This window comes from Corvus hawaiiensis, chromosome 3 (genome assembly GCF_020740725.1).
Source record: "Corvus hawaiiensis isolate bCorHaw1 chromosome 3, bCorHaw1.pri.cur, whole genome shotgun sequence".
Taxonomy (NCBI): Eukaryota; Metazoa; Chordata; class Aves; order Passeriformes; family Corvidae; genus Corvus; species Corvus hawaiiensis.
The window spans coordinates 85,013,925-85,040,161 of NC_063215.1; the positions used below are offsets into that span (position 1 = coordinate 85,013,925).

General features: G+C 36.6%; 1 protein-coding gene across 4 annotated transcripts in view; it reads left to right on the forward strand.

Moving 5' to 3' along the window:
- The window catches only part of AKT3 (AKT serine/threonine kinase 3), a 150,349-nt gene that overhangs the window by 101,260 nt on the left and 22,852 nt on the right, over nucleotides 1-26,237 (forward strand). For all 4 annotated transcript variants that reach the window (XM_048296301.1, XM_048296300.1, XM_048296303.1 and 1 more), the window contains 4 exons: nucleotides 2,799-2,864; nucleotides 4,476-4,544; nucleotides 11,536-11,658; nucleotides 13,480-13,608. In XM_048296301.1, coding sequence (XP_048152258.1) covers nucleotides 2,799-2,864; nucleotides 4,476-4,544; nucleotides 11,536-11,658; nucleotides 13,480-13,608 — 387 coding nt within the window. The remainder of the gene's footprint in view (nucleotides 1-2,798; nucleotides 2,865-4,475; nucleotides 4,545-11,535; nucleotides 11,659-13,479; nucleotides 13,609-26,237) is intronic.

Genomic DNA, 26,237 nt, shown 5'->3' on the forward strand with positions numbered 1-26,237 from the left:
AGAGACACACAGCCTAGTCAGCATGTAGATGGTTTGGACTAACAGCAGCAGAGAGTGCCCTTTTCTTCTTCATAGTCAGGAGATACAGGAAGAACAGAGGGTATTGCTGCTGCACTCTCCTGATTTTGCATGGGAAGTAGCACCTCAGTGGCCCTCCCTGTAAGACCTGGCAGCAAGCTCTGTGGTTTTCCCTGTGGGTCTCAGAGTCTGTCTGGTTTCTGCATGCTGTGCCTCGGTCTCCAGCCTGACATCCTTGACCAGTGTTCTGCTCACCCCTGGCATCTGGGGATCCTCAGGAGGTATTGTGAGCTCTTTTTCTGCAGCTGCTGGTTTGTATCCTTCCAGCCTTCAGCGCATTTCATCTTGTTTCTTTGTATCAATTACAGATGAAACATATTTTTAAATTTTAGGAGTTTTCTAATTACTTTGCTGCCTGCTACAATATCACTGATTTTTGAATGGTTAAAGCTGGTTATTGGATGACTTTGTCTAAGGTGAGCAAAAATTCTTGTTCATGGAAGTACATATAAAAGTAGAGAAATTTTGAAGAAATCAGAGATGCAACTGTTTAAGTTTGAATTTAGCGATCTAGCCCAGTCAGCATGTGAACATGCTGTGGGGATTTATCAATAGCATTTAGCTCTGGAGATCAGTGCTAAGGATATGGTCACTAGGTAGAATAGATCTGCAGTCCCAACTCAGCATGTAAGTGATATAATATACACTCTAGAATCACAGGATGGCTTGGGTTGGAAGGCACCTAAAAGATCATCTTGTTCCAACCCCCTGCTGTGGGCAGGGATACCTTCCACTATCTCAGGTTGCTCAAAGCCTCATCCAACCTGGCTTTGAACACCTCCAGGGATGGGACATCCACAGTTTCTCTGGGCAACCTGTTCCCAATGTCTCACCGCTCTCACAGTAAAGAATTTCTTCCTAACATTTAATTGAAATATCTCTCCTTTTAGTTTAAAACCATTCCCTCGTGTCCTGTTGCTACCTGCCTGTGCAAAAAGTAGTCCTATGGAAGGTTATACCCCTAACAACATAGTATGAAGCAGAAAAGTGGTGCATTAACAGCTGTATAGCATCTGCCCAGTTCAGACTAAATTTGTTTATCCTAAGTTTACATGGCAGATTAATATTACACTTATGAGGAAATTACTACCAGTATTACAGGCTCCTGAGGCAATGCCAGAAAAACTGGCCATTGCCAGCTTTTTATGCCATATATCTGGTGAACCACAGAGGTTTAAAACTAAATAAATATACAAACCTTTATGCTTGTTTTTCTCCTTGAAGTGTTTCTGTTTTTGTTTTTCCCCCTGTATGTGGTTGTAGTGCATATACTCAGTGTTGCACTGCTGTTCAGCTAAATGGCATCATAATTTATTACCACTGACTGTTGTTGTTGTTCAACTTCCTATTTTGACAATTTTTAAAGTCTAGTTTAAAACTCCTGACATCTGTGTTTACTTTCCAGTTTAATAATACCTTATCTTCAGAGCATAGTCTGATAAGCATGTGTGTAGTACAATAATGTTATATTGGTATTATTTGTGGCAATAATAACGTGTACTCTGACTAAATGTATTTACTTCTGCAGGATTACAGTTGAAGTTTGAGTCATAGTAGGGCAGACTGTAGTTCTGTGTAATATAAAGCTCAATGGTAGCTTGGCACTACAGAAAATGGCTACACCTTCCCAGTGGCTTTTCAGGCCTGGCCCAGGGGGATTCACAGCATGTATTATATGCAGAATTGTATAAAATGGCTGTGTATTCATACTGTGAATACTCTAAGAGTTCTGCTTTGCTCCCTAGCCCTCAGGAGCTGCTCATGTCGTAAGGGCGAGCCCTCTGCCCACCATCCTCGTCCCCTCACCCCTGCATGGCCCTGCTCTCTGCAGACCTGGCGGTGTGAGGGGCCACAGCTGTGCCCCCAGGGCCTTGCTGTCACCCCTCAGTCTCCTTCTTTGCCACCTGTATGGTGCCCACCCCAGGGGCTGGTGAGAGGGCCTGTGGAAGGAGCAGGGAACGAACATGGATGAGCTTGCCAGGAAGCAAACAACCACAGGGACTGGGTTAGTTTCCTTCTATCACTTTGGTACAGGGCTCATTTTTATCTTTCCCTTTCATGCTCACGGACAGGAGAGTGTCACTGTCTCTCTCCAAAGTGCCTCTTTTCCAAACTGTGGCTGGAAGTCAGTTGGGGGTTGTGCGGGCATCTCCCGTTCCCAAGGATGAGGCCAGTGTCCTCAGGGAAGGAGGTCAGCCTGGTCAGAGGAGCACTGCTCGCTGCTGGGCTCGTCAGGGCAGCTTGGGTGGATAGAAACAAAACCAGCATCAAACCAAGTGAAAGTTTAAAAACAGAAAACCTGACTTAACACTTGGCTAGATGAGACTGGGTTTTATATTTGCCTGTCACTTACTCCATGTGTATGTGTCTCGCACATTGGTTTAGTCTCTCTGTAGATACATTGTTCAGGTGATTCATACCAGAACTGTGAAGTTGTGATGACTATGTTTTTAAGCTATCACATCCAATATTATAATTTCTTTCTTCCCTGGATTGTATGTGAAGACTTCATTTTAAAGCAAGAAAATAAGAAAACCAAATAAAATATATTAAATTGTGCTTTGTCGAATATTTTCTCAAAAAACGTGAAGGTTCTTTCTTTTTTCAAAACTGTACAGTAGCCTTCTCTTTTTGAAAGTGTTGACCTTTTCCTTATAATTAATTAAATAAAAATTTTGTATCTTAATTCAGACTTACTTCTTCTCCTCTTTATTTCTCAGGATGAAGTGGCTCATACTCTTACAGAAAGCAGAGTATTGAAAAACACCAGGCACCCTTTTTTAACAGTAAGTATTGGGAACTAGTTTTAAGTACATTAGCAGGTAATATTTAATATCCATTATGAATATATTTTACAGATTTTGAATTCTTTCTCATGGTGATTTGTAAACAATCAGTAGCTATCTGGTGCTTATGATATCCTTTATCAGGATATGTAATTAAGAATTCAGAAATAAAGTTTCTAATAAATTTGTAAAGCTTTACTGTACTGAAAACAAATTTAATTGTAGAACTGTGTAACTGTTGTGCAATTTTTTGTAGTTTTTGTATATGAACACTTTTAAAATAAAAGTTATTAATTTCACAGAGGTGTAAGTATTTCTTACCAAGAAAACTTAATTCAGAATTCAGTAAAACAATAAAAATAACTATTTGTTAAAAATAAGTAGCTCACAGAGCCACAAAACTCAAACCCTACTACCTTTGTCTTCATATGGTTAATATTTAATAGAAGGGAAAGACTGAAAAGATGAAAAATTTGAGACTCATGACAAATTACAACTAATTCATTTAACTTTACAGCTGAATTTCTTCTGCAGAAGTAATTTTGATTTCTCTTCTTTGAGAATATATTAAAAAATACTTTCTTTTATCTCAAAATATAATGAACATGCTTTTTGAGACAGGGAATTTTTTTTTTTTTTTTTTGGTATTAAAATATCAAAGTATAGCATGGAAACTTTCCTACTTAGAAAAACTAAAACCTTTTGGAAAGCAGAAGATTTAATTTACATTGGTGGGCCAAAATATTCTTGGAAATTCAGTAAAGACAAAAGAGATCCTGCAGTGTTTCTTGAATTAGAGTGTAATGGTAAGCAGGAGTAGGGGGTACCTCCCATCGAATAGTGCAACAATAGTTACTGCAGTTGTATCTTCCTAGCTGTCTGTTATCCTTCAACAAGTTTTGTCGCATGAGTCTTAACGCTTGTTACATGGAGTTCTAGTACATTTCATTTTTTTTAGGGCAAGTCTTCATCTGTAGATTTTCTGTGGTATCATTGATAAGTCAACAATTTCAATTAAGATAATAACATCTGTTGCAACTTCAAAATGATACAGAAATTAATATATTAATTTGGCACTTAGCATTCTTAATATTTCCTAATATGAAACTAGTGAGTCCTTGCTTTGGAAATGAAAGCATGCAGGATGTTAAGATCACTTTTAAGATTTCGTTTGGGAGAAATGAAAAAGAATATGATAATCTCTCCATGGGCACTGTGGAAGTGGACATCATAAAGTAAATGATGGAAATAGCTGGTACTGTGTATGGTTGTAAGAAATGAAATATAAAATTGTGTGTTTTACTAGCCATTTAATACTTTATTGTAATAAAGTATTAAATGTAATAATGTTATAAATGTAATGTATTAAATGTAATGATGTTTTCATATCAGCGGACATGTGGCAGAGATTAGATAACACTTGGAAGTTTTTGTGTTAATTCATCTCAAGCTCCAGGTAGAAAGTTGCACTTTTAATTACTCTTAAAGTTCTTACCAAAATCAAAATTTTCTACTTAAAAAGATAAAATTAAGTTTTGTTACAGTTACAGTGCAAGACATTGAGTTAATATAAGATGATAATTGGTTTGATTTTGCTGTTTTCTTTGCAAGTCCTTGAAATATTCCTTCCAGACAAAGGATCGTTTGTGTTTTGTGATGGAGTATGTTAACGGAGGAGAGGTGAGTTTAAGAAAGATGTTCTGCACTTGTAACAGTAAGGCTGTCACTGGATTACTCTTTTAAGGTTATATTTTATCTTGCCTTTTTGATTTCTAGTATATTTAAAGGGCTTTTTTTTTTTTTAAAGGAACTGTTTTATTTTTAAAAAAAAAGTTGACATGTTTTTATAGCTTTGCTGTCAAAACTAGTTCCTCTTCTGAAAAAATTAGACTGCTGTATAGTGAGAGATAATTTAATGCTAGAGAAATAATTAAAAATAGCTTGCTTATTGTTTTTTTTTAAATTTAAGCATATTATAGCTTGTTCTGGCATGAAACAGTCATAATGCAGTGTAAACAAGCAAAAATAATGTTGACAAGTCTTACTTTTTCCTAATATGAAATGTGTGCTCTCTTTGCTATAACTATTACAAACATCTATTGGAAAAGAGTGGAGTATTCGTATTTTTCATTGCTTCTCTCCCCTTGACTTGCCATGTACTCTGTAAATTTCAACTAAGCATTAAACTTCTGAGAGTGGTATTAGCTTTGAAGCCATTGTTGTCTTCCGGCTGTTTACTAAAGAATGAAATATCAAAAATGATGCCCAGCAAATGGAATTAGAGAACTGCAGTCGAAGAAGAGGGCTTTAATCTACCTTGTAGGTGCTGTTTGCTATTCAGACTGTCTTGTTACAATGTGAACTGTGAGATTTTCCTTATTTTGTCAACTATATGCTTCATGGTAATGTTAAAGGACTAAATGTTTCCTATGGGATTTTTTTTTTTTAATTAAAAAACTCTTTCTTCATTCAGGAATTGCTGTGGCTTGAGACGTAATGTTTTGCATTATGTTCTAGCTGTCTTCTCCTGCAATAAAACTGTGCTTAGCTATAATTCCAATGCCTGCAGCCCATTTGGATCCCAACTCGTCCATGGCTGTCCTCTACCAGCCATGGCTACATAAGGTGCTATAGGGTTCTCATATGGGAGGATGGCTTGCCTGACTCAATGTATAAACCCAGTTCTGCACATCACAGGGGTTGAACCAAATAAAAAAACCTCCCTCAGCAGTAAAGGCATAACAGCCTTCCCTTGGACACTCAGCTGGCTTATTTGACATTGAATTTACATCACCAATATTAAGTCAATGCTGTCTGTGATGAGTTTTAAGTATTGTCTTATAAACCAGCTAATTCTTCATCATTTTCCTCTGTGTAAGGTCTTACTGCATTTCTGTAATCTCTGGGGAGACAGTTTAAAAGTATGTTAACATCATCCTGTAATTTAGGTATTTGTCTTTTTGAAAGGTACTTTTCCATACTGTTTGAATGAAGAGCAGAGCCCAGAGAGGATGTTTTCAACTCCTTTCTTGTGACTGAGGGTGCTTTGACTGTGTCTTGGTCAACTGTAGTTCGGTCAATGCATTTATTTGCACTGGGTGGTGCAGCCTTGTGGCTATGACTGCAAGTGTCATGTGTCATGGGTTTGTCGGAGGCAACCTGCTTTTGCTTATGGGGTTTGAGCAATTGCAGTGTACTTGTGCCAGGATTGGGTTACTTTCCCAGGTATGATGTTGCTGTTTGTCAGTGTTGCTCATGTACTTTGCTGATGATTCCCTAATTCAGTGAAGCTAACTCTAAAGTTTTGCCACAGTGGGAAATAATGGCTTTTTGGGAGTAGGCAGTTTCCTTTGAGGAAACTCTTGATTTGCCTATGTGCTTCTCTTTGACTAGAGATCTGGAATAGTAAGTTGGACAAACTGTCTCTTTTAATAGGAAAATCTTTAATCTTATCAAATTTTCTTGTGAATTTCAGACTTTAGTCAGTGTCTGCCAAAAAATACAGAGGATTTCGAATTTGTAAAATTAGCCTTGTTATTAACTCAGTTACTGAAAGTAAGTTGCTCAAAGTTTAGCCAGGATTTTAGCCTATATGATACACAGACTTTTTTCTTTCGCTGCTTCTATCTACTATTCTGTCTGTGTTCCAAGGAAGTTACATTTCCTTACGTATTCTGACTGTTGAAGATGGTGAAAACTCATCTTTTAGTTATATCCTTCCAGTGGGAAAATGACTGTAGTTGTACTATGCTGCTTTTGATTCTCTCCAGTGCTGTGCTACCTTCAGTGTGTTTCTGTTTTAAATTACTTTAGATTAAATATTTCTTTTGAGGTAAACTCTTGTGTCTGAATCAATTTATTGGGAATTTTCATGGATTATGTCTTTCAGGAGCACCATTGCCCAAACAGTTCTCCTCATGAAGGAGTTCTTGAAGTTTGTGTACATATTCTTGACTCCTACCCAGGTGAAAGCAAGAAAATGCCACAATTTAGGCTTCTGCCCTAATAGAGTAATAAAACCTGTGGTTGGTAGTAGGAGTCTTCGCTTCCTCTTTCTGTGGCTAGAAAGGAAAACAGTAAAGGAAGGGGGCGCAGAACTTACCTCATACTGAAGAAGAAGAAATTGTGTTAAACTGATTGTAAGCGAGAATCTTTTATATCTATTAAAAATCTAGATCCATGGGGAAGTTAATATCCCTCTAGAATAATAACAATTTATCTTTGCCTTACCTTGCCTGTGCGACTTCAAGTTGGTTAGGCTTAGTTAATAAGGGAACATATTACAATGAAAATGGAACTGCATCAGTTTTACTGGTCTGTGTGTGTGCTCTTTTACAGTGTACAAAGTATTACAGTAAAGAATTCTCTCTTGGTTTCCTTTAAAAACAAAGCAGCATATTATGTACTTAAATATACCAAAGCAAACCATTAGGGGATTTTTTTTTCAAACAGATTATTCAGATGGAAATAGTGATTATGTTTTCCTTGTACTGAGAACATTTTTCCTGTTGCCTAAGGCCCAATCTTGAAATAATTGTTGTGGGCTAAAAGCTTAATTTTCTCTTCATTTGGTTTTGCTGTTAGACTCTGTGGATGAAATGTTTACCAATGTCTATTGATCATAAACTATGTTGCAGTATATAGCTAAAATCATACTTCTGGCACTGTAATTACTTCTCAGTACCTTGGTTGTACTGAAGGAATAATGTTAAAGTAGCATTAGGAAACTGAAATTTGATTTTAGAAAACAAATATTTATCTGGTGTAGCTGAGTTGACCAAATGGCTCTTTATTTTTGGGGAATACTTTTGGAGTGTATGTTACCCAGTTTTTATTTCCAGTATTTTGCTTTACAGGTTGAAAATCTTTTAGGAATGAAATCTATTACATACATTACTCCGCAGAGTACACTGATACAGCTGACTAATAAGTTGGTTAACTTCCTCACTCTGCATTTTAAGGATAATTCCAGATTCTGTACTTTGTAACAAACCTAATTGGTAATTATGTGTATAATAAAATTAGACCCTAAAGTTTGTTCAGATGGTACACCACACAAGAATTCTGAGTCTCTCTTCCTCTTGGCATTTTTGTTCCACAGCTCTTACTTCAATTCATTAGGCAGGAGAGAACTAAATGGCTTGTTGTAATTGAACAAGTGCTATTAATGTCTAGAAAAAAAAAAAAAAAGAGAAAGAGGATTTACAACCTACTTAACAAAACATAAGTAAGCAGGAGAATATTCCTTAGCCTAAAATTATGATAGTCCATGATAAGGTTGCTATATTTCTTTGGATATAGAATGTGCCTAGAAGCAATACAAAGTCTGAAACAATAAACAAATAATTTGAAATTTCAAGGCTACTACTGCAAGTGCTTTGCAAAATCAACACTCAAATATAAAACGCAGAGCTGAGCAAACCCAATACACAACAGCAAGAGCCAGACATTCAACTTACAACATGCTAAGTAGGTCACTAGCATGTGTACAAGTTAAACATATCAATTGATACAAGGTTGTGTCTTTTATATATTTGGCATGCTTGGATCTGCAACGGAATATGTTTGATCTTCATTTAAATTTTTTCCATTAAACTTTTTTATTAGGAAAAGAACCCATGACAGCACTGTTGTTCAGTTTTTAAAGGCGTAACAGGAAATTTGTAGCTCCAGTCCTCACTGTAACAATAGCACCCTTGTGTATGCCATCAAAAATGTTATGGGCAAAATGGCTTTCTTTGTGCCAAAGCTATTTCTGTTGCAATTCCAGTGATTTTATACCACATCTTTAATAACTGTAAATCAATAAATAGTGAAAATGTTGGAAACCTTTTTTATAACCTTCCATCACATTTTGTCTTTTCCTTCTCTGACTTAATAATCTTCCTGTTCTGACAGCTGTAAATAGAACACAGTCGCAGAATTATTATGAAACAGTCAACCAACTAAATAATTAGCTGAAAATTATGCTGTAATCCCCCTGTAATCACCCTGCTTTCCCTATTTTAATTTTAGAATCCTCTTAATATCTTTAGCATATAGCTGAGTGTATGAATGCGCTTTTAGTGTGCATTTTATATCTAAATGTACATTCTTCATTCAAAACTAGCAAGTATGGTTTGGTGACAGCTCTGTTAGCTGCTATAATAATATGAAGAAGAGTGACTGTAGTGTCACATATACTTTGAAATAAGCTGACTCAGAAGCTCACAGTTTCTTCGAAAAACACAGAACTGTTGTTAGTTGTTTCTAGCTGGTCATTTTACTTTGAAGGTAGTATTTTTAATTAATATTAATAATCTTCTTGAAATAAACACTAAAGAAAGCAAATTTTTTTGTATATTAACTTGCTGGGCTATCAACTCTCAGATTCAGATTTAGGCCACTTTTTTAATGGAAACTAAAATAAATGTGTTGGTGTCAAGTATCCTGAAGCTTTAGAATTTTCTAAGACTGCTGTTCAGCTACTGGACTAGTCTCTTTCAAACAGAAAATTGCAATAGTCCTTTAGAATAGATATGAATGTAGAGCTAACTGGAAGTTATAAATTTTCAGAGTGTGTTGACCTACATTTTTAATTACTTTCAATCCATCAAAACAAAAAAGCCCTCTTAAAAATGAGTAACACTAGCTCATTATTTATGAAAGAGACCATGAAACAGACATAAAAGCATAAATTACATAAATTTTGTTTTTGCTTTATGTGAATATAATTCTACTTAGCGGTATTTATTTTCTATTTAAATACTGTGAAAATGTGTGGAAAGGACTACCCAAATTGGGAAATGTACTTGTTCTTTTCCCAATTTGGTAATACATGAGGCATTTAATGAAGTGAGACTTGGTTGCTTAGTGTGGATGAGTCTTGTGATTGCACTGACCATTAGGCAGCCATCAGTACAGAGACCAAGTCACTACAGGGAGGGCTCATTCCCACCAGAGATTGGTGCCTAAGCAGGGGAACAAGCAACAGGAGCAACAGACACACCTACAAAATAAAGATCCTTTTTGTCATGCAGGTTTGCCATTTTTATTCAGGGTGTCCTGAGCACTGGAAAAGAAGCTGAAAGGGGAATCCAGATACAACGAACAAAATTTTAAATATTTTCTTTAAATCCTAGTGCAGTTTCTGTGTTCTGTGAAGTCTCTGCTTATACCGATATATGCTGCCAAGAGGCTCAGTTTTCTGGGAAGTTTGTTTAAGCTAAGACAAAGGTGATACACCTATTGTGAATTACAGTTCTCAGGAAAGAAGTTGCCTTCTAGTTCATAGCAGTGACTTTTTAATTATGTTTCGAAAAGTCACGGGATTATCAAGGTTTGAAGCAAACTTCAAGATTATTTAGTCCAGCCATCAACTCAGCACCACCATAATCACCCCTAAACCCAATCCCCAAGTGCCACATCCAGAAGTCCACCCACTGAAAATAGCTGCAGTAATTCCTCCACTGTTCTGTGCCATGTGAATGGTGTAGATTTTCTAAAGGCATAAAATAGGATGTGATAAAGACAGATTAAGCACATCATTGGCTTTTTTTTATTGGTTAGCTTTTGGGTTTCTTTTTAACCTACCTTGCAATTTCAGAATTCTCATCTACTTGATACTTTAAACAGTGAAAAAAACCCAGCATGCATAGTTGTTGTGGATTTCACTGTCTATATTTAATTTATAAATGATAACATATTTTGTATTTTGCTGATTGTTAGCTCCTGTGGTGAAGCCAAAAACATTGTTACAGGGCCGATCTGGTTTTAAGAAGAATACAGAAATATACTCACTAATCTTTGCTTGAGGAATAGCCCCAACTTGCTTTAAACAGTAATTAAAACTCACCATTTTAGAAAACATTTGAATTGAATAGCCAAAATGTGCTTTTTTAGATGTTGTTCCAAGTTCTGAGGATGATGTTTTATCCATTAAGATACTGACAACCTTACAGAGTTTCATCTTACACGTTGCAGCTGAAATTACTGGCAATACATAGTGACTATTGTTTTTTGCTGAAAGGCTTTAAAGGGTCTGCAAAGTGCTGTTACTTTGAAAGTGTTAAGGAAGAGACAAAACACCCAAAGCAATGTTTACATTGTAGCAAAGAAGTACACTAAATGCATAGATTTGTTTTTATAAGCCCTAAGCAGTTGTTGATTTGCTTTTTCTAGTGGCCACTATTGCTAGCAGTATGCACATGTGGTTTGTAAAATGCCAGTTCACCTGTTCAGTCCAAATCTACTGAAGAACTAGACTTTTTTTCAGTTCAAAGAAATTACTAAAGCACTGAAAAACATGAAGAAAACCCCAAATCTGTACATTTTAGTGATATTTCTCAGTGGCTTAAAGCAAAAATCTGAGGAAGTGGCAGAGGGAAAAGAACAGAATGATGCTGTTGCATACTTTTTTTTTTTCCTCTGGTAACTGAAGGTTAAATGAGTAGCAAGCAGAATGCCTTAAACAAGATTGGTATATTGATTAAAACGCTGATTTAACAGCTCGCTTTCTCCCTTTGGAAACCTGGAAAAGATAAGCCAGCTGCTGTCTAAGAGTGCTGAGTGTCCACTGAGAGTACACTATCTATCATCACAATATGGTGATGAGAGGTGTTTTATGTTTGTGTTAATTTCTCCCACTAAATCAGTAATTATTACAATCCTGTCCCTGCTGTTTACCCTGCAGCTGTTTTTCCATTTGTCGAGAGAGCGGGTGTTCTCAGAGGACCGCACACGCTTCTATGGTGCAGAAATTGTCTCTGCCCTGGACTATCTGCATTCTGGGAAGATTGTGTACCGTGATCTCAAGGTAAAAAAAGAAAGAAAAAAAAGTAATCAAATTTTTGTTTTTGCAGAGTCTATGGGGACAAACACAAAGTAATTATAAAGTTGCACTATTCAGAGTTAATGGGGAAAAAAAAAATCTGTGTTCAGTTTTAAGTTCTGTGTGTGCTAGAGGAAGTCATTTGATATAGTAATCTCTAGATGGGTACGTTCCCTGACTTTACCTTGATTAAAAAATGAAACAGGATACCATAGTAGCAACACTTGGAGGAGATTTAAACTTCTGATCCTCATCCTCCCCACTCCCTGCCCTGTTACTCATAACTTAACTTAGATTTCAGCACAAATATCAAATACAATTCTCAAAGTCCCTAAACAAGGGAAGTGGTGAATTGGGACAATGTGACTGCACTCTTTTTATCTCAGCAAAGAGGTGTTTCTGTATGCTTTGGAAACATTTAGAACAATTCAGCATACTTCAACAGAAAAAGAATTTTGGCATTGATTTCAAAAGACAAAAAAATTATTTTGTCTTTTTATATCTTGGGAAGGATTTCTATTAATGGAATGTAGTTTGTCTTAGACTTGCCAGCATATGCAGTTGCCTGGTACTCTGTTGCTCCAGGTACTCTGTGACACATTATAACTATGTTCTATGGAAAAATAACCTCTGTTTTCAACAGGAACATTTTCTAACTTGTGTGGGAGGAACCTCGAAATTCCATGATGAGACAATTTTATTTCTGTGTCAAGCCTTTAATTTCATGTACAGGAAATTGTGCTTTTCTGTTATACGTGCACAGTAATGGAATTCACTCATGCAATCCTTTGTACAGGAACCGAGGAGAAGGAGGCAATGGTAGGCAAGTTCTGCTCAGGGGGGCAAACAGAAAACAAAATTCTGGGTTACCTGCTTGTAGCAGAATCTGTTGTAATAATGTGAAATGCTGTGACATCCTGGGAAAATGGAATTGTCTGGTCAAGGAATGATTGGTGACAGTTTTTAATTTAAATTCTAAATAATAAGGAAAGAGGAGTTCGACATCACTAATCTTCTATTTCTTGTGTTATCTATTCTACATTTTCTTTGTAACACACTTAGACTCAACAGAAAATCTATACCTTTGAATTGTATTTCAGGCTTTATGCAGACTTAGAAAGACAGGGCTATGATTGTTCTATGTTGGTACTTTCACTACATACCTTATAATTTGAAAAAAACCCAAACAATTTTCTCTTGAGAAAAATTTCAATTCTATCTGTATTTCAAGTATGGCTGATGAAAACCGTTTGGGAACGTGATATTAGGCATTATTTTGAATGTTTTCACATTTCAAAGCAAGAATCATATATTTAAAAAGCAATGCAAAGCATGCAGAGGTATATATTCACCATTTAAGAAGTGTCCTTTGCAAGTAGACAAGGAGGAATTTACCTCAGGGGCTTTTTTATCAGGAGCTGCCCTATCCCCAGTTCTGTCTATTATTGAAAAAGTTCTGGAAGATGGGGGTATTTTAAGGATTTATGGATACATACTGTTTCATGACAGTGTAGAAAATAAAAGGTATCTTGATCAGTGGATGTCATGTTAGAGCAAAGGAAACCTATGAGGTCATTGACTGGAGATTTACTATTGTAAGTTGTGTTAAAGCATTAAATAATCATGTAACTTGTATGGCAGTAAACACTGTTAAATGCCGTAATATAGTAAATGCTGTATTTTTTTTTTTTTAACTACAAATGAATTACATTCTGTTGCAGGGAATAACTCTTTTCTTACAAAATTGATGTAATGCATCAATCTGTTAAGAAATACTAAGGGAATATTTTTCTCCCCAACACACAGTTAGAAAATCTAATGTTGGATAAAGATGGACACATAAAAATTACAGATTTTGGACTTTGCAAAGAAGGAATCACAGATGCAGCAACTATGAAAACATTCTGTGGTACTCCAGAATACCTGGCACCTGAGGTATGATTTAGAATATTTTCTTATAATACTGTATAAAAAGTTTCTTTTCCATTTAATTTTAGACTGCCAGTCTGCCTGGTTAATACTCTATAGCTGTTATTTGGAATGGAATGTGCTGCTATTCTTTGTGGTGATTGTGTATATATTGATGCTCTGCTTCTTAGTGTTTAAAAAGGCCTCTAATGTGCCTTTTCCTTCTCATGTTTGCCTTCCTCTGTTAAAGTTTTTATCTTCCAATGATTTCTTCAAAAATAATCTTCCATCTGTCTGTCACTTGGAACATATGATCCTGCTTAACTGAGCTATGTAACTAGCATTTTATATAGCCTCAGTGGAGGCGAGGGGGAATAGGAGGGTACTAAGTTTGATGGGTTTTATCCGAATTCCCTGGTTGCAGGGAGAGGGATTTGAAATTTAGGTATTTCTGCTAAAAGCAGTTGAGTGTATCAACCTCAGAACTGGTTGAGATGGGCACCAAAACTGGCTGTTTCTTAGTATGTAAGCAGAAGTGGCTTACATACTAGGAGTATGCCACCCCATCTTTACCATTAACTGGCGCTCAGAGTGCCAAGCATCACACTCCTCAAGGATTGATAAAAAGATGGACATCAGGACATTGTTCCTCTTGCAGCTCTGGCTTGGCCACTTGCGAGTCTGTTGTAGAAGCTCAACTCATCCAAATGATCTCCAGTATTAGTGCTGACAGCTCTGCCGCTGATGAAAAATGGCAAGGGAAGGACAACCAAGATTGTGTTTTTGTCCTGCCTGGCTTCAGTCAACAGTACTGGTTGTGGTGCTCAGAAATGTCACCCTGCCTCTCCTCAGGGGCTGCCAAATGCAGCTCCAGTATTGATATGAAAGACAGCCTAATTTTTTTACTTAATGATGAGAATTCTGTGGATGCTGAATTAGCCCTGGTTTCCACTCTTGTCAGCATTCAAAATTGTTAATTGATGTGGTCCAACCCTGACACTGAGATAACTTCCTAGTCAACCTAAAGGGCTTTAAAAGGCCCTTCAGTCCTACCATTTCATTTAAGAAAGTTTTAAGGAGTTTTCAGAAGGGTTTCCCACCTCTTGCAACAACTCAGCACTACAATATAGTCTTGTTACTGTATATTGTCTTTGAAGAACAATGTGCCTTAGTTTGAAGGGAGGAGGCACGGATTACACATAGCTCTTTATTCTCTTATTTTCAGCAGTACTGAATCCAGAGTAGCAGCCACAAGCCCTGGAGTCTTGTTTCAACAAGCAATTTTGTTTGCATTTTGTTTTTTATTCTAAACCGTACAATTAAGGAATGTCAAAGAAACAGGTACACATCACCTTCTGGATAGTGCTGCCTGGAAATCAAGATTTTAGGATGGCTAGGTTTGTGGGTTTGAGAGTCTTTCTAAATCTCTTAAAGTCCCTTTCAGTTTCCAGTCACGGAGGAAATTGAAACTTCTAATAGTTGGCTGTAAGTCAGTAAGGTAGGTTGAGGTAATGAAACCATTTTGGATCATAGCAAGATCCTTTGATACATTCTTTCTCCAACAGTAAAGGAAACATCAGTATTTTTAGGAGCCACTAACTTTCTTTTCATCTATCTGGTACTATCTGCCTTGATTCTTTCAGCAGTGAAGAGAAATCTGAACAGTCATACTCTCACTCTGAAGGTTTGAGGTACCTAAATAATTTGGTTGGCTAAATGTGTTCATTTCAGCTGTTTGGTGAGTCATAAACTACGTGAGCTATGAAGATAAACTCACTGATACCTGGCCTCTTTCACAGAATTGCCTCTGGCAGATTCCAAGGAAGACTTGGGTATGGATTGTTGCTAATCTGTTTGGCAATTTATGACTTCTCCTTTGTATTTAGTGCAGAGATGCTCAGCAGTCATCTACAGTTAAGAATTCCAGCCCTGTTTTTGGCCTGCTTTGAGTCTTTCGTAGCTACTTAGAAGAAGTTGCAAATCTGCCTGTTTGACTTGGTACAGTGGCCACTTGTCTTGTGTGTGCCAGCTCTTACCCCCTCATTGTTTTCTTGTCAGCAGTCTTAAAGACATCCTCTAAGGGTGCAAATATCCATTCAGTTGCTTTCATCTGCTTGTCCTCCTCTCTCTTTTGAAAACATGTTAGCTCTCTTTCATCAAACTTGGCAAGGCATCATTCTGGGTTTTAGACAGTCAGCACAAGTTACTTGATCCAGTTTGCTCTTCTATTCTGTAGAAGCCCCACTTCTCTGCTCTGCTCTCATTTTGGGTATTTTTGGAGACCCACACTGTAAAAATCAGTCTGAAGGAAATTGACTCTTCATTAACCTTGGAAGCAAGGGAACTCATTCCCTATTCCTTCAGAAATGAAGGGTTTTGAGCAAGAAACCTAGACAAGTTACAGATATGGCATAAGAAGAGTCAACACCTTTAGCTGGATAGTCGCTCACCTGAGACAATTGCATCTATTTTTGTCAGGGCAGCTGACTGTTAAAGGGACCATCAAGAGTCTGGGCCCTCCAGTCTATTTGTGCACGTTTCAGAGAATGAATGCTCAAAAATCACTTCTCTTTGCAGTTCGGGCCACAGAAATCATTATCAGGTGCCAAAGATTTACTTGTGACAAACTTCAGAGCATGAGAACCTAATGTTACAACTGGATTTTAATCCTGTTACCACACTGAATTCCTGCCTGTCTATCCCAAGACAAATGGCAGCATATACTTATGTTTTGCCTGGTCATGGTAAGTTTAAAGGCCTTTCAGCCTTTCTTTAGAAGCAAGATACTCATTCTCCGGTTATGTGGAGGAATCTATTAATTGTCTGTCCTTTTAGTAATACCCTTGCATCCTTTTTTTCATCTGTGTCAGCTGTGATGGATGCATCCCTTCTGCAGGTTTTTTAGTTCAGTTTCCCATGTACTTTCTGGCTGGTGGTAGAGGACACTAGAACAGCGTACTGTGTAACACACAGGGGCAGCCTGAGGCTGCTGCCTACCACCCAGGAGGCAGCTGACCAGGAGCATTGCACTGGTGGGAATCTATACCCAGCCTGAGAATTGACTTCATATTTTATTTTGTATTAATTCTGCATTGTGGTTTTGGTTCCAAACTTGGTTTTCCCAAGGCCTTTTGCACCATTGCTTGGGGCGTAGAGTCCTGCTCACTATTTCATCGTTTTACGAAAACTAGGTTACAGATGCTTCCAACAGTAAAATGGGAAGTAGCTAAGACAGATTAAGGTGTATTTCCTCCTTGCATGACATTCTCTCAGGTGAAGGTATCTTTGTGGATTGATACAGAATTATTACCCAAGGCAATTTCAGAATTACTCTTGATCAGTTAATAAGCCTACCTGTTGCTGCATTTCCCTCACAGACATTATACTTCTGAGATCGAAATAGTCCTTCTGACCTTCTGTTGAAAAGCTCTTTCACCTCACATTTGATAGGGCCTGACCTCTCATATTGGGCCTGACACTGGCTGTGTAGGTGCTTAGCAGATCCAGAAAAATGCCCCTGTCCATGCAGAGATCAAATGGACAGTGGGCCACAGGAAAAAACTGTAATGAACTTGCCAGGTTAGAATCAATTTTCATCTGTGGAGATAGAATTCTGGACCACCACTGCTTTATCATTTGTGGAACCCATATGGAAATTTATGTGCACCTTCACCACACGCTGAGTTGTTCAGGGTGCTCAGGGCTTTTGGCTAAGTGGTCCATAGGTGCATTCCCTTTCTATTCTGCTCTCCTAGTCCTTCCCTGTTATCCAACACCAGTTTTCTATGGTCTAAAGAAAATTAAAACAGCATTGGCTGTGTTTGTCTTGCATCACTATGTGCCAGGCATAAAAGACAGTAGGGTACAAACTCATCCTGTAGGAAGAAAATAGTTGCCACTGCCAAATAGCAGGGATTATATTTGTTGACAGTACAGATGTGCATTTGTCACACTTACTGAAGAGTGAGCAAGTAACTTTTTGTTTGTGAAATTATATAGTTTTTTGAGAATAATTTGGTTGTGTGATAAATAGTGGAATTACTCTTATCATCTGCAGTAGAACTAACACAAGCCTAATTTTTTTATGTGTGTTTAAGTGTAGTGGTACTTAATATTTCCCTCTGCTGTAAGAATCTGTGGTATTCCCCATTTAAAAGGTATAAAATATGCTATGATTTCTCACTTAGTAGTTTTTCAGGATGAAGAGACTATTTCTTAGAAGTCTGTTTCCGTTGTTATTCTTCAAAGCAAGCTGTCACATTAGGGCTCATTGTGGTGTCAGAAACTATTCATATATCCAATGAGAAAAAGATGAATTGTTATCCCATTTAGGTAACAGAGATGTATGGTGGGGTTTTTTTTTTTTTTTTTCCAAAAAATGCTTCTCTTGCAGTTTTGGAGGGGCAAAGGCAGGACAGGACCACATGTCTTTTACAGGCAGTATCACATGCTTAAAAAAGAAAGAATAAAACTGAGAAAGTACTAGTAAATACACCTGTGAGTCTTTTAAAAGCATTTTGGATTTTGATAGTTTTCAGTTGACTGTAAAGGTGCTAGTAAAGATACAGATTGGTGCAGACTTTCTTTAATAGAACATTCAGGAAATGAAGCTACTTGGGCAGAGAAATAAAAGTTTTTTGGGTTCTGATAATTTATAAGGATGTTTTCTTAGATGAGATTACAGTTTCTGGATCTCTGTATTTCTGTTCAAGTTCTTAGGACTAAGCGCACAGTCTTTGTTATAGGAGAGCAGTCAAATATGGTACTAAGTTTTGGTGTCGTGGGAGAGACAAGCTTTAAATACCAGAAATTACTTTTGAAATTTTAAATCTTTTTAATAACAGGAGAGAAGGTGTTTTGACTCTGAACAAGTCTGTAAGGGACTTTACTGGTGTCATTCAAATGACTCTTTAAAAGATGTAGATGATCAATGGTGTGTAGGTCTGTTCTAATAACAGGGAAAATGGTAGGATGTTGTTATGTTTTGTTAGTATAAAAGTGCAGATTAGGTGGATGAATATGTACAAAATTGTTCATATGTACAGATTAGAGGGATGCATTCCTGTAAGAACAGTTGCATTTTATTTAAAAAAGCAAACTATTTCAATACAGTTTATGCAGTTACAATCACTCAAAGGTATGTGACAGTGAAAAAGACCAGAGCAGATTCATAGCCTTTACCCCTAGACAGGAGAAGATGTGCATGTCCTGTAACTTATTTTAAAATAAGACCAGTGAAAACTAAGGAAATAGTAAGATCATTTATACAATGCTTGTTTGGCCAGTATTTTTTAGTGATCTTTATTTTAAAAAAGAGAGTGAGAGAGATCATGTGTAATCAATTATTTCCCCGAGTTTTATCTCAAAGGAGTGAAGGATAGAACTCTTTTATCAAGAAGCAACTGCTGTCTCTCCTCACACTTCACATAATTTCTTACTTACAGCTGTTCTTTTTGGGAAGGATATGGCTTTGATATAATCTAGAACCTGGCCATCAAAGTTCAGTGGCTGAATTTCAGCAAGGGAAAGCAGGCATGCTTACAGCAAGAAAACCCACACTTTTCCCATGTTTTCAGGAATTGAAGTGAATTTTCTAAGAGCGTTGTGGTATATACAGATTACAAAAAGCTGACAATAGAGTCAGAAAAAGCATTTTGTCACTTGTGCAGCTGTACATTTATTTTGTTCTTTTAACACCTGCTTGGATTGGATCAGGATATTTGCCAAAGGCAGTGTGGTAATTTTTTGGAGTGAGAATATGATGATCACATAACTTGTCTGATATGAGTTGAAACTAAGTGCTATGTGTGTAGGCAGAGAGGGAACTACTCAAATGCACTGAGGCTAACAGGAGTGGATGTTTCCAGTTTTTGCAGGCATCATGACAAAGCATTGTTTTTAACAGGGATTTTAATGCAGATAGAAGTTGCAATGCCAGTGTTAAAGAAGAGCTCCCTAAAGTGTGGGGAAAAGGAGGAAGGCACTTGTTTGCAAACAACTTGATGAAAGCAGTTAACATTGCAGGTAAACTGAGGTGGGCCAGTTGAGAGAGATCAGCTTAGGTGAGGATGTTAAAAGTTCAGCTCGCTGTACTACAGAGAAAATGAAATTGCATGGGTAGGACAGCTGAAGCCTTTTACCCCCTCTTTCCCCTTTCCCCTCTTTTTCCCTTTTTCTCCCTCTTCCTGTTTTTTCCCTTTTCTTACAGGGTAGAGAAAAGAATTTGAGTAAACTGAAGGAAGATAGCAAGGGAAGCTAATAAGAGGGAAAGGAAATGAATGAAATGAATGGAATGGTGTCACAGGTAGACTGGTAGATCAGAAAACAGATTAGAGATTAGAAGATTTTTTTTATGGGGAAAAATGTGATTTTGGGCAGGAAAGAGAGTTTGGACTAAAGATAATTATGTTATTTTGTTAATCTTTTCTAAGTAGAAAAATCTAAGAAGATGTGTTGCAGAGAGACACAAATGGCAGGAGAAATTAATGAGCAACTTAAAACTGAAGAGAAGCTTGCTGAAGAGTTGTTTGGTTAGGAATATAGAGGAATTGAAGGACAGAATAATTTTTGTCATGACTTACGCAATTTCCTTTTAATGTCCTTTTCTGTTAAATTTAATTTGCATTTGAAGGTAATCGAGGCATCAAAGTAATGTGCTTTTTGAAATTCTATGCAACTTTTATATAAATAATAGGTGTGTGCCATTATTTTCCACCTCTAGAACTACTGGATGGAAAAGGGAATTTGTGGAAATGGCATAAATTAAGAGAAGGCTGCTGTTAAGATGTTGCAACATGGATATGCATTCACAAGTTTTTAAGACCAGTATGAACTTCTAGGACTTGGAAAAAAAGAGATTGCGGAAAAGAAACTTTATGTTGAGCTCAGAGTTCCGTTGTGCTCTAGAGGGCAAGTTCTCACTCACATTTTGTTACCTCTGGTGAGCACTAATGGAAGATTGGTTGTTCGGGTTTATCTGGGGGAAGGGACTGTTCTTGGTTTTATTGTGCTTCTTTTCATTTTATTCACTTCTGTTAATTCTTTCTTTAGAGAAAGGATAATGAGACACTCTACCAAACTGTCTGCATCAGTAAAAATATACTGGTATTCTGGTTCATATGGTTTTGCTAAAGACCCGATAGGCCTGGAAGTGGTGCTACTCTAAAAAGATGGGAAGAATTTTCTGTATGAAATTCTCATGAAGTTAGGTTAATGTATTTTTGGAAGATTGGAGGTAATTTTGTTTCTCCGGCTTTAGTCTTGTTTTGTTCTTTTCCTGTGAAAACTGTATTAAGAAGTACATTTCTAAGCAGAAATGCTATGCTGTAGCATAATAGAGTCCTGGAAACAGATACCTCCATCATTCAGCTTTAGTGCCATGATGGTATTTTCCAATTACTTTTCACCTAAAGCTAGAAGCAGTATCTGCTGCACAGTTAAGGAATTGCATTGTGTTTCTATGCATTTCTGTCCTTGGCTTAGTGTCCTTGCTTCTCCAAGCATTTTCTATGAGATTTCTTACACCCTTGTAAATATGAGAGTCCTTAATCCTTGTCCTTGTGGTAGCTTGGAGAGAAGACACAGGCTGTGACTGTCCAGAAGTAGGCTGCTTGTAGCATCTTATCCTGTGCCTCAGGCAACATTGTGCAGACAGACTCAGTCAAGAGGGATGTGTGAACTCGTGTGGATATATTTCTGGGTTTTGTTCCTCCCTTTCAATATAATCTTTTTAGTGCTGAGCTAATTATGTAGTCTCAGTTTTACTGTTGAGTTAGAGTACCTGATCAACTTTCCAACTGTAAAACAGTTTGAAAATCAAATGTAGCTTACATGCAAGACCCAACAAAATTAGAAGTGTTAAGTACGTTTTGGCAGTTCACTTTTATTATGCCCAGTCCTCAAATGTACCAGCAGACAATCATCTGAATGTTAGTTATTTTTCACATGCTTATGTGATCACACAAAAAGTACATGCTAAAAAGAAGCAGATGGTGACAGATGGGGAAGGTTGAATAAGGTGGTTTTGGAAACCTAGAAAAATGCACTTCTGTAATAGTGTAAAAATAAAAATTCTTTGATCGCCAAGTTAGAATGAACAAAATAGAGTGCCCCCCCCCCCAAAAAAAAACCCGACCCAATCCAAAACTTTACTGATAAAAAGAAATGGAACCTATGAGTGTTCAATATATAGTTAGCAAAGTATGTAGTATAGTGTTGTTTCGTCCAAGGATAGAACATTAATTTTTATCAGCCAGAGACTTAGGAAGGTGGTAGTTGTATTCTTTCTTTCTTTTAAAATGATGAATTCAAATCAGTTGTGTTCCATGCTCAAAGAATGCTGTCAAAAAGGTCATTCTTTATAGTAATACATTGGTGGTGTTGCAGGTTATGATAATATTTTTCTTCTGATGTTGCAAAAAGCTTTTAACCCTCTTATTGTAATGGTAAATAAATTACATGTGTAATGAAGATATCTGTATGACTAGAGCTAATCTGTAGCGGCAGCATTACTTCTTTGTCATATAAGCAAATGTAAAGCTAATTAAGTAGAGAAGGTATAATCAACAACAAAAAAACCCCTCTTTTGTGTAAACCCCATCTAAGGACCTACCCTACTATGAGAGTGGAAGATTTGCTTGTTCATTTGCATTAATTTAATGAAGTCTCAAAATTCATATCTATTGAGTTATGTAAACCACAAACATTAAAATTCCTTTAAAAATTTCAATGATGAGATATATTTTATTCCATAAAATAATGAAGTATCTAGCCTGATTAATATTAATTCCCAAGTCTTCTACCAACACTGATGCCATAATTATTTTTTCGTTTTGTATTTGAGTGGGTGTTTATCTTAACCTACAGTGTGAGGCGTTACTGTTTCCTGGTGAGGCAGAATGCTTTGCTTAAAAACCAAAAAGCCTCAACTTCTGATAACCTGTTCTCATTTTCTTGAAAGTATAGTTAGTTTGCTTGGTACCTGAACAGTGTAGTTATGCTGTTGTGTTTTGCTTAACTGATTTTTCTTTTGGCTTCAAAAGGATTGATGAAATTTATTTTCTCTCTGTTTACCTAGATGCTTCATGCATAATCTGATTCTTTGCAGAGGCACAATAGAATTTATTTTACCTGTGGAAGAGTGGTTTAGTGTTGGCTTGTGCTCTTGAACAGCTGTCTGTTGTATATTTGGCAACATTTTGTTTCTGGGTGAGGACCAGTGGAGGGGGGTGAGGAGGAAAACATCTATGCCTGAAAATAGTTTCCCATCTGATTTATGGGAGATTCACAATATGGAATTTTCTCTTTACACTAGAGTTCTAAGCACCAGATTATTTTCTTACATTATAAGGAAACGAAAATGCAGGAAGTTGTTTTATCTTGAAATGCTCACATCTCATGAAAATTCAAATGTGGTCTTTTTTCTGTTTGGTTATCAATTATTGTATTTTAGTGTCCCACATTCTTTTATCTTATGATTCTAAGTCATCAAAAATGCTGGTGACTTGAATTTGAGCACTTTTGTCAGCTTGGTATTGCCAGTGGACCCCTGAGATGAAAATGATGAAAGGTAGACAAGGCAGGGTATCCAGAGCAGAACATCATTTATTGGCAATAACTGGTACCAAGGTCAAAAGCTGGGGAGCATTTAGATGAGGGTAGGAAAACATTGCTTTGTTACACAGACAGGAGAATTGCTGCAACAACAGATAAATTAGCACAAAAATTGAACTTTCTCCTGAAACCAGGCAACCAATAATGAAACAAGAATTGGCATTTTCACTACCTGGGTGATCTCACCAGTCACAAAAACCAATTGTACACATGCAGTATCAGACTTCTCAAGGGAAAAGATGTAATAAATATGCAAAAATAATAAACAGAATACTTGAGGAAAGGTTAGCTCAACACTGCACATAAATAAACTTTTGTATTCAAACCAGAACTTTAAAGCACAGAGCAATTTTCTAATGAAACACACATTTTTTTTGTAAAACAAGTAAGTTTGACAATTTTACAAAGACTGTCTCAATAGCACGCTTGAAGTTTTTTTCATTTATTTTCATTTAATTAATACAAACATTATTTCCATCTCAGCCAAAGCCTTTAGTTTTTCTGAGAGTAATGAAGCATAAACAAAAGCTGAACAAATGCCATTTAACATCAGTAAATATTCAAAATAATTTCAGGAAGAATGAGCAGCTAGAAAGACATATCACAGTATTATCATTATTTATTACTTCTTACACATCTTGCATCTTACAGCAGTGTATGTTTTAGAGACTGCTGCTAGTGCTGTGATAATTAATACAGATACGAACAGGTCTGCAGTTTTTTTCTAATGGTAGAGTGGGTAGAGTTACGAGAGACAAGTGCCATCTTTCTGTAGACTGAAATGATATTTTGCTTTTATTTGCTGCATTTCTATGAAAGGTGTCTTTTGACGGGTCTTTTTAATTTGATGTTGTTGTTTTCTTGGCTTTTTTTTTTCTTCCAGTGTTACCATTGGCTTCTTAAAGCCCTGATTAGAATACTCTTTTTTGTGTGCAGTAACTTAACTACTTCTTATTTTCTTTTCTTATTTATTTTTTTTTTAAATTTTGAATTCCACTGAAGTCTGTCTCTTCTAGGAGGTTAAATGCATTAATTAGTATTGTATATTCTTTACCCTAGGAAGCTGTGCTTAATTCACATTTATACCAGAATATACTACTTCTGATAGAGCACATGTGCCAACAAATGAAAAACAAATTTGGTTTGCTATGTATTATTTAAGGGTACATAACAAAAAGCTAGGTGAGATGGGCAAAATATCGCATACAAAAATGTAATAGAAAGATAGTTTATATTAGGGCCAGAAGTAAAACAGAAGTGCAAACTAGATACAAAATGGAGAAAAAACTACCTGCAAAAATTAGAGCAGTAGAAAATCTCCGCTATTTCCCAGGGTATCTATAACCTTGGCATTTTGTCTTTTCAGCTGTGTATAATAAAACCAGTAAGCATTCATTTTAGTGGATTTTTTTACTGTTGACGCAGCACTTCACTTTTCATACCAAGATACAGTTACAGTAACTGAATTGTATAATTCTTAGTAAACATACCCTTCTGCAGGATGGATTTTCATCTGTCTGGATAAAAGTCCATGTCTCTTAAGAAGTGTGTACTATGTGTTCCATGCTCCTGTTTATTAGTGTTAGATTTTAAACTTTCTCCTTGTTGTTGTTGTTACCACAATTGATAGAAAGTTCTAGCAAATACACTTTTTAACTTCTGTTGAATAATACGTGGGTGAATATTTGTTTAACAGACCAACAACTACAGCGATAAAAATGTGTGAAGGGTTACCAGGAATGCTTAAGGAACATACACTCCACCTGAACTGTAAGGTTAATTGAAAACAGTTTTTTCCCCCTTAAATTAACAGTACATTGGTGTATCCAAGTTCTCAGTTTTCTTTCACAACATAGGTGTGCAGACAGTTTGTTTAGATGTTTAAATATTTTCCCATCTGTTCTGTCAAAATTATTGATTGAGCAGCAAGCTACTTCTAATGTCCTATCTGAAGGTCTATATCTACTGGATTAGGAGAAACATTACTGGGACAAAAATGTAATGGCTTTTCCAGTAAGTTGCCTTGATTATCTAGCACGAAGTATGAGTCTAATATTTTGATATTCTTCTTTTAGAGATAAAACCCCATGCTGGCAACCTTTTGTATAGGACTGATAATGAATTTTACAAAGCCTTTCATGCTCAAGGTTACTGCTAAATTTGTCTGTGTTTGCAGAGTGCAGAAGTTACAGCAACTACCATATAGAGATGTGTGGGAAATACAGCTCTGGATGGTGTGAATTTCTTCTGTGCAACCAAAAATCTTCCAGACGCTGCTCATCAGGGATGTTGTATTTCAAGAAAATGCAATAAAGATAGGATTAAGGGAGTTTTCTTCAGTTTGTCTGAGGCAGTCACACCTTGTTCGGTGTTCTGTGACTAGTAAAGTATAGGAGAATCCTAGTTTCCACCTAGGGCAAGTGGAATTAGGTGATTGACTTAATATGGTCACAGACTTCACCTGTTATGTTGCTGGCTCACTTCCTAAAAAAATTTATTTTCACAGAAACTTGTAAAAGCGCTGTCTGTGTATGTATCAACTTCTCTTTGGCATTCAGTTGTCTGCTTCCTATGTCTCTGCCCCAAGCCCTTGTAAATAGGAGTTTGCAGATGTCTCCAAAAAAACTTTCGCCTCTTAGCTACCGAAGCAGTAAAGATAATAAAATATATCTTTTCACTGGTTTTCACCATAAAATTAAATGGACATCAAATTCTGTTGACTGTATGTTAGGCTCATAAAGGAGTGACATGCATAAAGCAAAGGACCTGAAGGTGTATTGACTAATAAACCTAAAGATTAAGACCTACAGCCACTGGTGAAATGAAGGAAGAGGTCATTTCTGTGGATTTTATTTTTGGGAAAGAGAAAACTTCCAGTGGTAGTAACAATCTTCTTTTCAAGTCCAAGACAGTGGGCTTCTCAGCAGTGGGGAATAGATAAGATAGATAAGATAGCTTTTTTTTTTTTGGTGAATAAATGTAAATACAGGAGTATTTTTCTTCACTGATCTGTAATTATTTGCCAACAAAATGATTTATTATGT